At 39.3% G+C, this 11,841-nt stretch overlaps 1 protein-coding gene across 5 annotated transcripts in view; it reads right to left on the bottom strand.

The window, feature by feature from the left end:
• Positions 1-441: 441 nt before the first annotated feature.
• The window catches only part of ARHGEF3 (Rho guanine nucleotide exchange factor 3), a 313,957-nt gene continuing 302,557 nt past the window's right edge, over positions 442-11,841 (bottom strand). For all 5 annotated transcript variants that reach the window (XM_090283994.1, XM_090283993.1, XM_090283995.1 and 2 more), the window contains 3 exons: positions 8,625-8,795; positions 4,701-4,887; positions 442-2,630 (listed from right to left, as the gene is read on the bottom strand). In XM_090283994.1, the coding sequence (XP_090140120.1) occupies positions 2,278-2,630; positions 4,701-4,887; positions 8,625-8,795 (711 nt within the window). In that variant the 3' untranslated portion in view covers positions 442-2,277. The remainder of the gene's footprint in view (positions 2,631-4,700; positions 4,888-8,624; positions 8,796-11,841) is intronic.

The following is an 11,841-nucleotide window of genomic DNA, read 5'->3' as shown; positions in this document are numbered from 1 at the left end:
ATCCTTTTCCTTTAAAAACTACTCTTTGGGGAAATAAAACTAAAATGCTAAAGAAAGAGTGGACTGAATCTTAAAGAATTTCAAAGTGAAATTTGTCTTCAATTGTTTAGCCATGAGTTGAGTTCTCCAATAGTCTTCTATACTAACCGTGAGATTCAACACTTCTTTCCTATAACAATCCTGACTTGTCACTTGACACATGGTATAAATTCAAGATATAGTTGTTAAAAATAAATAAATAAATAAAATGAATGCCAAGAGAATGATCTTAGAAATACTGAATTCTGCAAAAATCTTTGATAGATCAAAGCAAAGCATTCATTTCAACCCGCACCCTATTTTAAAGTTTGAGTTTGGGCACTAGCAAAAATTTTGGAGGGCCTCCGAGGAACATAGTTGAAATTTGACATTTGTAGGGCATAAACGGTACACAAAGAGGACAACATTTTAATGTAATTTATTTGAAATGCTCCCAGAAAAGTTTAAGGCCATTATACAAAAACATTCATCTCATCAAGACATTCATTAACTTTCTTCCCGAAGGCCAGCACTTGACAGACCTCTTTTCTCAACACACTGGCTGAGGTCGATGGCCCCTGCAAAGAATGATTCATTCTTTTCCCCACCATCAATTTTTCTCTGCCTCTAGCTGCAACAGGTTCATTCACTTGCTAAATCAGTAACAACTTGAGAAACAAAGCAGTTTTAAATAAACTTGTAATAGAAAAAAAAATTCACCATGTTCAAAATCTATAAATACAGAAACATGTTTACAGGGTGAAATTGACCATAATATTTTTGTTTTTGAAAATAAGTAATATACCTTGTTTTTATATTGCTAAATCTTGTTACACAGCCTCTCTGAATGCACGATAGATGTACATAATAAAAAGACAACATAGTAATTACTGCTTTCTTTTCTGTAAACTTGAAAGACACAGAAGAATAAAAAAACGTTTTTTTGGCAATAATTTAGCATCATTACTACTAGTGCTGGTGTGGGTATAATTTTGCACAGGTCAAATATTTACACTCTCAGGGAGGTTTTCTGTGTATTCAGTTAACTTTTTTTTTAAGGTCTATGACCCACCCTGTACTGTAAATCAGGGCTGGACAAAGAGACACTAGTTTGGCTACCTGATCCTAATTAATCATAGAGTTAATTAAGTTGGCCTTTGGAGAAAATAATTATGATGCTGATCCAGCAGAGTAAGAGATGGCAAACTCAGGACCCAAAAGTAGAACAGGAGAACCCGAGGCTCTGGCTGTTTCCGGAAGGGCGCTGGACCGTCTTTTCTCTTTTAATGTTTCTCACATGTCATCATGAAGTACAGTACTTCTTCCAAATTCTTCTTTCTCACATGTTTCTATAAACAGAGTCACTGACTCGGTTTCAGTCCTTTTTCCTCATCTCTTCATTTATGCTCTAAAATATTGAGTAGGCCTTGGCACATGAAACACAATGAAGATGGGCTTTCTTGTTATCCTGTCAGGTTTCCCCAGGCCCTTTGAGTTCTATTCTGATCTTTTAGGGTAGAAATGACTCTCCAAGGCAAGCCATCAACTATGACAGAGACTCTTGGGTACAATGCACATTTCAGTTCAAGATTTAGAGCTGACAGCTGTTTTTGTGCTGGTCCTTTTAAGGTCAGGCTCTATTTCATGTCCTAATAGGTTACTGCATCAAATTTGCACTGGATGACATTACAAGGTCAAAAGGGTGATTCTTCCTTTGCAAAAAAATTAAGCCTCCGGAACTTCCAGGGATGCTTACATGCTTTCTGGTTGTGTAACATTGAATCAAGTTCTCTATAATGACTGATGGTTTCCAGTTTTCCTTCAAATGCCATCACAATACATGAGTGACTTCCTCATACACAAGTGACTTCTTCATGCCCTATTTGCAAGGCCCCCTAAATTCTGTGCCTTCAGCTACCACATCAAAGAGCTAGAAAAGCACTAGAGAAACATGGAAGGACTCTGTAAGAAGCTACATGAAACAGTAGTTTATAGAGACTCTTTTTCTTTTTAAAATCCAGCAGGACGTTTGAAAATAACTTGTTCAAGTACCTCTTCGTCCATCCAGACACTTGTGAAATACAGTACAGGAGAACTGTTGCCACAGGCTGGCAGTTACAGTACTAGGAACAAAGGTACAGATACAAGAGACTGGGTCAACGTGGTCACAAAAGTATTAAAAAGTGCTTCTCCAAATTGTTCCATGAGTGGAATGCAAATACTTTACAGGTAGGGTACTTCCTGGAAGTACATGCTCTGTCAGACATTGCTTTCAATGTGCCTGCTGTTCCCACAGGAAGAGCCTGTCTGTTCCATGTGCTCACAGTCGAGGCTGACCTCACTTGTGTCCATACTACAGTCTGATTCACTGCCCGATTGGTCCATCTGCTCAAGTTTTGTTTCTCCCTGTGGCTCCCTGCTCCCGGTGGCGGGATTTAGTAATGGTCCCTCGGAGTTGTGCACCCCAGCCTGTCCAGCAGCACACAGAACTGTTTCTTTGGCTTGACGAATACAGTTGAGCCACTGTTGTTTGTTGAACGTGTCATTGGCTTGTAATGAGTGGGTCTGACTTTGGGATCCATTTTTGAAACTTACTCTAAAGAAGTTTTTAACTAGAAATGAAAAACAGATAAAAAAAGGTCAATGGACAGATGATATTCCCCCAGGCCAAAGATAACATATGTAGTGTCACTAACCTCTAGTACTCATGGCAGACATCACTAATTGATTGCAAAATGTGTCCCACCGATCCAGGACATGGCTCAACAATGCCCTGCAGCTACCATCAATCAACCAGAATTGACACAGGTCTAGCTCAGTTGCCCTCAAAAGCTAGCAAATGGATATCAGCCCAGAAAAACCAGGTCATGTTTCAGAGGACCCCAAAGTACTGGTTGACAAACTGGCTGTATATCAGAATGTCCTGGGGAGCTTATCAAAAATATAGATGTCTGGGCAGATTCAATAGGTCTAAGGTTTGCCTGATAGTCTACAATTTCAACAATTTCTTCAAGCTAGAGATTTTTTTTTTTTTCAAGTTTAAGAAGCTCTTTGTAACATCAAAACATGCCTCCAATTCCCCACATAATGGTACCTTTTCCTTTAGCAACCAGTGACTGAGAAGATATGTAATGACACAGAGCTGTTATAAATTCGATTTCGTTTAAAAGTGAAAGTACAGTATTCCCTCACTTATCGCGCGCATTACATTCCAGAACCCCCCCTGCCCCCGCCAAGTAGGAACCTTACATTTATTCTACACTCTTAAAGCTACGTAACTTTAACAACATATGTATACAGTACCGCAAAATCCCGTGATATAGCGAAAAATTTGCGATAAATACTTAAATATAATATTTTTAAAAATCCCACGATACAGAGAGGCTGCGATAAGTGAACTGCGATATAGAGAGGGACTACTGTACATTTTAATTACCTCAACAGGAGTTATGTGCATTTAAAAAACAGTATTGAGCAATATGGAAGACACTTTATTTAGTTTAATAACAACATCAACTAGCGTTTAATGGGCCCCACATGCCACATGCAACACTTGGTTCATAGAAGCATCTGTGTTCAGTCAGTTCCCTTGCATGAGCCTTGTAGTTAAGACTGGGAACCACCGCTTGAGACAAACTTACGCTCCACTCTTTGCTCATGGGCAAGCACCTCAGCTCCTCTATGTCTCAGTTTCCTTATTTGTAAAATGCGGGAAAACAAAGAGAAGCTAAAGAGGACCTACCTTATAAGGTTATTATGAGGAATAAATGTGATAATAAATATAAGTCCTTATACAATGTCTGGCACATAGCCGGTGTTCAAGAAATATGTTATTAATACTGCTATAACTAGGGTGGAGGGAATGATGAGTAGGTAAGAGGCAGTACATATTAATTACTTAGACAATATGATGACAATGTTAACCCAAAAGGCTCCAATGTCACTTTCTCCAAGAAGACTTCCTGACCATTTCATCTAAAACAGATCTACTGCTATTTCCATCTATCCCCTTTCTTGGATTTAGTTTTCTTAACAGCCCCCAGAATATCATGGTTCTCATCTATCTCCATCACAGTGTAAGCTCCAAAGAGGTAAGGAATTTAGTTTGGTTCACCAGTGTATACTAGTGCCTAGAATAGTGCTTGACACATATAAGATGCTTGATAGACATTGCTATCTTAGCTTCTCTTGGTTAACTTTGTTTATTTAGTTTCAGGTTAGAGATGCCAGTCTGAGTAAGTACAGATAAACCTACTACCCAATCGACTATTCTTATATCTCTTTAGAGACAAGTCTGCAGCTCAACTACAGAAGCCACTGTTACACAACTAGTCTCTACATAGGGACCATCTAGTATTAAGCATGCTTTTATCCAATAGAAAGATACAGAGAAAGGGAGCTTAAGAAGCACCAGTTATGTGTAGACAGGTTCACTTGCAGCATCCTACTTAATCCTTACAACAAACTTATGGAGTAGGTATGCATGCGACCCCACTTTGCAGATGAAAAACTGACACTCACAGAAATGGAAAAAGCTACACAATCAATCAGGGATGATATAGCACTGGGATGCAGTTCTGACTCCAAGGCCATGGCTTTTCTCTGTTCACCAGCTAGCCACGCCTTCTGAATCACTACTGCCACAAAACCTTCAACAGGTCAAAACATATTGTCATCCATACTTCTCTCATTGTTGCTGAATGCCCCTCGCAGGGAGCCACCCAGCCTCACTTCTCCATCCTGCAGGTCTTCCAGCAGGAGATCCTTTACAGGGATTGGCTGCCGGTACAGCTGGTAGCAGAGCTGCTCGTTGTGGGTGACGGCTCGAGTGATCACAAGCACTTCTTGGAACAGGAAAACATGCAGTTTCTAGAAGAGAAGAATCCACACAATTTCTCTAAGCAGCAATCTAATGAGTGGTTGATTACTGGCCTCAGAGGTCTGCAGGTACGAAGTTCACACCGGATTACACACGTCTAGACTCAAGTCTACTGCCAGGTGAACAGAAGGTAGGTAGGTCTCAGGCATTTGCAGATGCATCCATTGCCTTTGTTATAGGAGCGCCTCCATAGGCCTCCCCTTCCCCTGCCAGAAGGCCTTTTTGCCTACAGACACCTGCAGCCAAGACTGTCTTCACACTGCAGTTCAGAACCTGTGCAGACACATACAGCGCCAGCTCCCATAAGAAAAAATGAAAAAGGGGAATAGAATGAAACGGGTAATGAGGGGGAAAAAGTTAATACCTTCCTGACTTTGGTTTATATTACCCAGTATAATTTTAAGAGATCAAATGAGCAATAGTCTCTAAAGGATGAGATTAGTATATCAAAGCCTAATATTAATCTTTGCCCCCCCCAAAAAAAAAACCCCTTGTTCCTTTAACCACAGAGCTGATTATCAGCTTCATCCATCCAGGCATTCCAATTTGGAACACTGCCCATTTCTGAGGAAGCCAGAGCATGCTGCTGCAGCCACAAAGAAAAAAGATCAAAGAAGTTGTCCTTCTCAGTTAAGTTCATCAGAACCTCAGTTCTCTGAAGAGCTTGTACTTAAAAGGCTGACGACTGATGTGTGTACTGTGGGCAAAAAGAAAATCTCAAAAATAAAGGCCTGTGTCAAACCACATCACAAAAGTGATTTTGCCGGGTGGAGCAGGAGTAAATTGGTTCCATTCAATTCCATGTGCCAGACTCTTCTCACTATTTGGAAATGATTAGGAACCAAAGTGAAAAGATCCACAACTTTGCAGCTGGGTTCTGTTTTTCTCATGGAAATATTTGGGATTGTCAATTTAGTGGTCTTAAAGAGGAAAACCAGAAGAATAAGGGTAGAAACTCACATTGAAAATTTTTGTTTGTTATAGAATAGTATGTATTTTTCTCGAGTCATTTTTTCAGATGAATTTTCAAATTTATTGGCATAAACTTGTTCCTGTTAATACCTTATCTTCTCTGTTATTATAGTTGACACACAATATTACACTAGCTTTCGGTGTACAACATATGATTTGACATTTATATATCTTATGAAGTGATTAGTATGTTAAGTCTAGTTACCACCTGTCACAATACAAAATTGTAATATTGATTATATTCCCTGTGCTGTACTTATATGCCATGACTTAATTATTTTATAACTGAAAGCTTGTATCTCTTATTCCTTTTCACCTTTTTTACACATCTAGAATCTTGATATGGGGCAGGGGAAGCACACTGAGCATTATCAGATAGTTTTATATTTCAGAGAAATGAGACCCATCCACACCCCACCACAGACAGACAGACACACACACACACACACACACAAAACTACAGAAACTAAAGCTCAACCAAACGTTGGCTGGTGGAAACAAAAATGATAATTCTATATTGGGGTGAAGGAGTTGAGCAGTGAGATTTTATGTTATCAAAATATTAAATATGCATTTAAAATAGTGGGAAGGCACAGTAAAGTACAAAATAACCAAGTTAAGGGCTTTCTTAGGGGAGAGATTATACAAAGAATATGTTAAAACTTTTCCTTTGGTGGCAAGGGAGAGAAGAGGCTGGTAGCTGTTGTACATACTAAACATTATCAGAGCTATTTACACATTTTTTACTTCAATCAACCCTCCAGCAAGGTAGGCATTGAACTCAAGCTGTTTTCTTGACACAAGATTTGTTTATAATGACTTCTACAATTCTAATGGGGGAAAAAATAACTAAAACAAACCTCTCACCCCAACTACTATCTTTGTTTTCAAAAATCTGTCTGCCTGCCATATGAATTAAGAGTTCATTTTTAATAAGATTCACCCAGAGTCTCATCCTTGACTGATGGACAGAAAGAGAATAAGCCCTCATCCCAACTATATCCCACAGGGCTTCCAAGAAAGAACAGTCACGGAGCCAGAGCATCCAACATTAGAAGTCCACCAGTGCTTTCCGAAAATCAGCAAGAAGTAGAATGCAACTTTCTAGCAATTGGTCACTCCACAGTCAAAGAGAAACACTTTTCAAGCAGTGGCCTGCGGCAGGTCTCATCACCTCCCTTGCTTCATCAGATGGCTGAATCCAGCAGCACTGATAATGGGGGCTGTGGGGACTATGACATGTACTCATTGATTTCAAGTAACATTCCCAAGCCTGCTCTTAAATGTCACTTCACAGTCCAGGTCAAAGGGCATCTCTTGAATCATCATAGCTTTATTAAGAACTCTTCAATATAGTTTTAGCTTTTATTCCAGGATATTGAAGATAATATATAATCAAAGTGGAGACTCTTTTCAACACTGATTTTAAATATATATTACATATAATACCTAACATGACTGTGTGCCTTTGTATATACCAGGTTCCCATAATAGGTGCTGGGGACTGACAGGGCATAGTGTCCACTCTAAAAGAGCACAGTATAATGGAACACACTGACAGAGAGATGGAGAATTACAACGCACTGTAGTAAGCACCTGAGGGGAGATCTGTCCAAGTTGCTATGATAAGAGAGGAAGAACAATTTCAGTACTACTCAGGAATAAAAGCCAAAAAATGGGGTATTTACAGGTCAGAGTTAGATATACAGCTAATGGAGGTAGGTTATTATTTAAAAAAAACAAAACACTGGCTTCAGAATGTCAGTCTGTAGATGGGTACCAATTCATAAGAAACAGTTTCTCACAAAGCTAAATGCATTCACTTTAAGAGCTGTTTCTCTAGCTTGCCCATTGTTTACTGATATCAAAGTGGAAAAAGATAACTGTTCTGTGTTTGGTTTTGATCAAACAAAATATAAAGTTGGTAACTCTTTGTTGGTTTCAAAAATTCTTTCTGACTATGGATTGGTCATGAAATTTTAAAATATGTACATAATATATACTTTATATAATATACTAAAGTGTTGGAGTTGGAGGCAGCCGTCCGTCTCGAGAGACGATGGTGTAGCTTCTTAAGAGTCTATCTGCACCGCCGAGAATGGCTGTGCAGTCCGACTTGGGAGTGACACGGTATCTGTCTCCTCCCGTGTTGAATCGACATCTTGCGATGACGCTGGAGTGTCCTCTCCAGTGAAGCTGAAGCTACAGAGCCTGGGCAGGGTGATATGGAGGGTCTGCTGTTGCCCATGCAGCAGACCCCCCCTCTCTTCGCAGCTGAAGGGTCCAAGGGAAAGACGGAGTCAATACAGCTTGGCTTCAGGTGCGCCGCAGGAGTTGCCGGTGTTGACTACAAAGTCAAACCGCCTTAGGGACTCCGGCTCCGGATTTTCTGTCGGGGTTTACTCCCTTAGCCTTTCCCCTGAAGAGGTATGCCGCAAGGCAGCGGAGGTTTTTTGGAGTCAGAGTTTTCCTTCTCTGATACTAAAGTGTATATACACATAAATTATAACATAGGTATTTATTATATATTATATATATTATAACTATATAATACATAAATGTATGTTAAAATGTATATAATTATCATATTCATATATATGGGATTCTCTGATCTAAAAGACACTGGAAAAGCCATTTTTGTCTAAAGAATGTGACCCTGGGTAGGAAACGCACAGTAACAGGAGACTCAGCATCAAGTGGATGAAGTGCTGAGGGAGGCCCAGGATGAGACAACTGAAGGGGAGCAACCACTCACCACGCCCCGGTTGTTTTTCAGTTCGCCATGACAACACAGTACTCTTGAGCTGTCAATCAGGAAGTCCTTTTGGCCTTCTTCCAAGTAAAGAAGCCGTTCTTTATAATATCGGCATTCAGATTCCCCAGTCTTGGTGTTGATTTCTGCTACAATTCCCTGAATGATGTTTATCTATGGAAAGAAAGAAGAAAGTATGGGGAATGCAAGCAAATCATCCAGAGCAACAAGATCCAGGGGCTCAGCTTACAAAGTCACCAAGATATGCCTGGATCTAATTCTGAGAGTCTGTTATCCAAGTTGCCACTTTGGTAAAAGGGAAAAATAAATGCTTTTAATATACTGTATCTACCTATCCATCTATACACATATGCATATAGATATATACACATATATTTATTTGTACACAAATACAGATATTTGTAATATATATAAAACTAATGTATGAATAATTTTATCTGAGAGGACAAGATATAAGGAACCACTTTCAATGTGCAGAACTCACAGCTACTAGGGTCCAGGCTGCACATTCCTTAAAACTATATACATTCATGCCCATGCCTATAGCACATGTCAACAAGTTAGGGGGCAGAAAAATTTCAAAGAAATGGTTTTGCAATGCTGTTGATACAAAATGAAGCAACACAAAACAAAAAGAGTATGGCAGTCAGACATGATCAGTGGGCATTTATTCTGATGATGTGTTGTTTAATAAAGAGGTACATCTAAAAGTTAGAAAATAATAGAAAACAAAGGAACATGAAATCAGTTGAGTAAAATCTCTAAGACACCAATCAAAGGCATAAAGATGTGTTCATTTAACTCGGTAACTGAAGAGCTGGCATATCACACGAAAATTAATAAACACCACAGTGGCTCCTTAGGCACCTATGACTACTATCAAATGGTGCTTCTTTCTCTGGTGTTTGAAAAAGTATAAAGAGACAAAAATGGAAACCATCACTGTTATTCCATATTCTATGAGTACATTTTTAATAGTAACTCTGGGTCTGCTTTATTAAAAATATTATTTTATATTTATATCTACCTGTACACCACGAGAGTCTAATCTCTCTGCACTGGTTCCTGAGAGGAATTTATTTTGCAGAATTTCAGCAAGGAATAAAGTTAAATATAGCAGATTGCCAAAAGCAAACAGTCATGGTAACTGTACATTTAAATTAAATTTACTGTTGCATCTCTCATGAAACTAAAGGAAAGGGACTGCTAAAGGGAAATGATGAAAGATACCTGGTAACAGAAGAGGGATTAAGCCCACATATGCTAGAGTTATCACCCTCAAAGTGGAATCTGAGAGCCCTGCCTGTCTAGTCCCTTGTGCATTAGTATCATCTACTCATAGGCTCCTGACATGAACCAAGAGTAGCAGCCTTCACTGCTTTTGCATCAAAAACAGGACTGTTCTTCCCATTGATTTCAGCGATTTTTTTTTTTAAGGAAGTGAGAACAGTGGTGGTCGGAGTAGAGACATGGTCTGCAGGAATCTTTCTTGCTGAAACAATCCTGAGAATTTAAAATGTTAAACAACCAACTCACTGGAATACCTGAATATCCAAAGTTCTATTTTAAGAAGTTCTCTTTGGGAGAAAATTTATATCAACCCTCCAAAACTCTGTTAAGAAATTCTAATAACAATGTGGTACTTTATGCACTGCATTAAAAACAAAACCTTTCTTTAGATCTGAATCATAGGACTAAGTGCTTGGTGTAGAAGCAATTTACTTAAGAGTTCTCTTTTTTAAAAAATTTTTTCACAGTTGGAAAATTTATTCAAGGAACATGTAAGTCAACTGACATTGGTACCGTGGGTATTATGTTTATCAAACATTTCCCGATGCACCCAAGAGTACAGAGCTAAATACTTCTGCTGATCAGGAGTCATGCTACTAAGATTTTGAAAAGAACTAAAAAAATGCTATGTCTATACTGTGTGCTTTGCCGACATTTTTAAATGCAGGTATATCATGCTTCATGTACAAAATCTGCCTGAATTACTAGGTGCAGAGTCAACTTCTGAAAATGGCATCATCTTTTATGCATCAGGGAAATTGGTGCACCCTTTCATACCGCAAATAATCATATTCTTATCTATTTTTAAATTCAAACTTTAGCTCACAGGTTTTTTTTTTTTGGTACATAGAGTATTACTCTTTTTTTGCTGCATATCAAAAAGAAGAAATTTTTATAATAAAACTCTAAGCAGGCTTGTGTGCTTTAAAAAAATTATTTAGACTAGCGAGAGCTCCCTGTTTTCATTACTGCAGACCACACACTGGCTAGGATGAAACACGGAGAGGCAGCAATGCTATTGTACTCTTCCCAGTAAGAAAAACAGACATGATGAAATAAAGTGGGCCTCATTCTTGGAGCCTGGGTCCCCTTGTGCTGGACTGGGGGCCTGGTCTGTGTGAGTTGGGCCTGCTAGACACCTCATTCTTCTCTACTCCTACAGAGGCACATGTCCCAGCTCTGCACCAGTGAGGCCTCTTCACAAAGCTTGATGGCCAGACAGCTTTCTGTAATCCCAAAGGCAACAGGGCTCAAAGCGGCCAAGCTTTCAGCTCCATGGTATAGGATCATAAAGAAGTGGAAAAGGCACAGGATTTGCAGTCTACACTGACAGGTTGAGACATCACATCACCTCCATCACTTGCTCATTCTAGGCCTGGCAAATTATTTCACCCTTCTGAGACTGATCCGGAAAATGGTCCTAACAAGAACAGTTATCTCGTAGGTTATTATGAGGATTAAATAAGAAACATATCTGTAAGGCAATTACATAAAGCTGATTTGCTAGGTATTCAAGAAATGTCAGGAGGTATTACTATTATTGTCGTTGTTATTACTACTTATTACTAAACCCTTCCTTGAGAGGAGAGAGGCAATTTGCTCAGTAGGTTCAAGGCTTCTGATTTTCAAATCACCTATGCACATCCTCTTTCTGTCATTGTCACAGATCCAGTTAGGGAATGAGACCTGTGAGTTGGTCTCTTAGCCTCCATCCCCATTACCACCTGCCTGAACAGGTTTCCATGACTGCACACCTGGACAGCTGCAGCATCCTCCTACTTGCCTCCCTGTCCCTAGTTTCTTCCTCCTCTGTCCCCGGTCCTACAGATGAGAAGAGTAACGTGTCCAAGGTTACAGTTTGTCAGCAATGGAGCTGGAATTTGAACTCTGAATCCCAGCTACTTAGAAA

The sequence above is a fragment of the Furipterus horrens genome, unplaced genomic scaffold, assembly GCF_987537825.1.
Source record: "Furipterus horrens unplaced genomic scaffold, mFurHor1.1.pri manual_scaffold_7, whole genome shotgun sequence".
Taxonomy (NCBI): domain Eukaryota; kingdom Metazoa; phylum Chordata; class Mammalia; order Chiroptera; family Furipteridae; genus Furipterus; species Furipterus horrens.
This window is presented reverse-complemented; position numbering and strand designations above follow the sequence as displayed.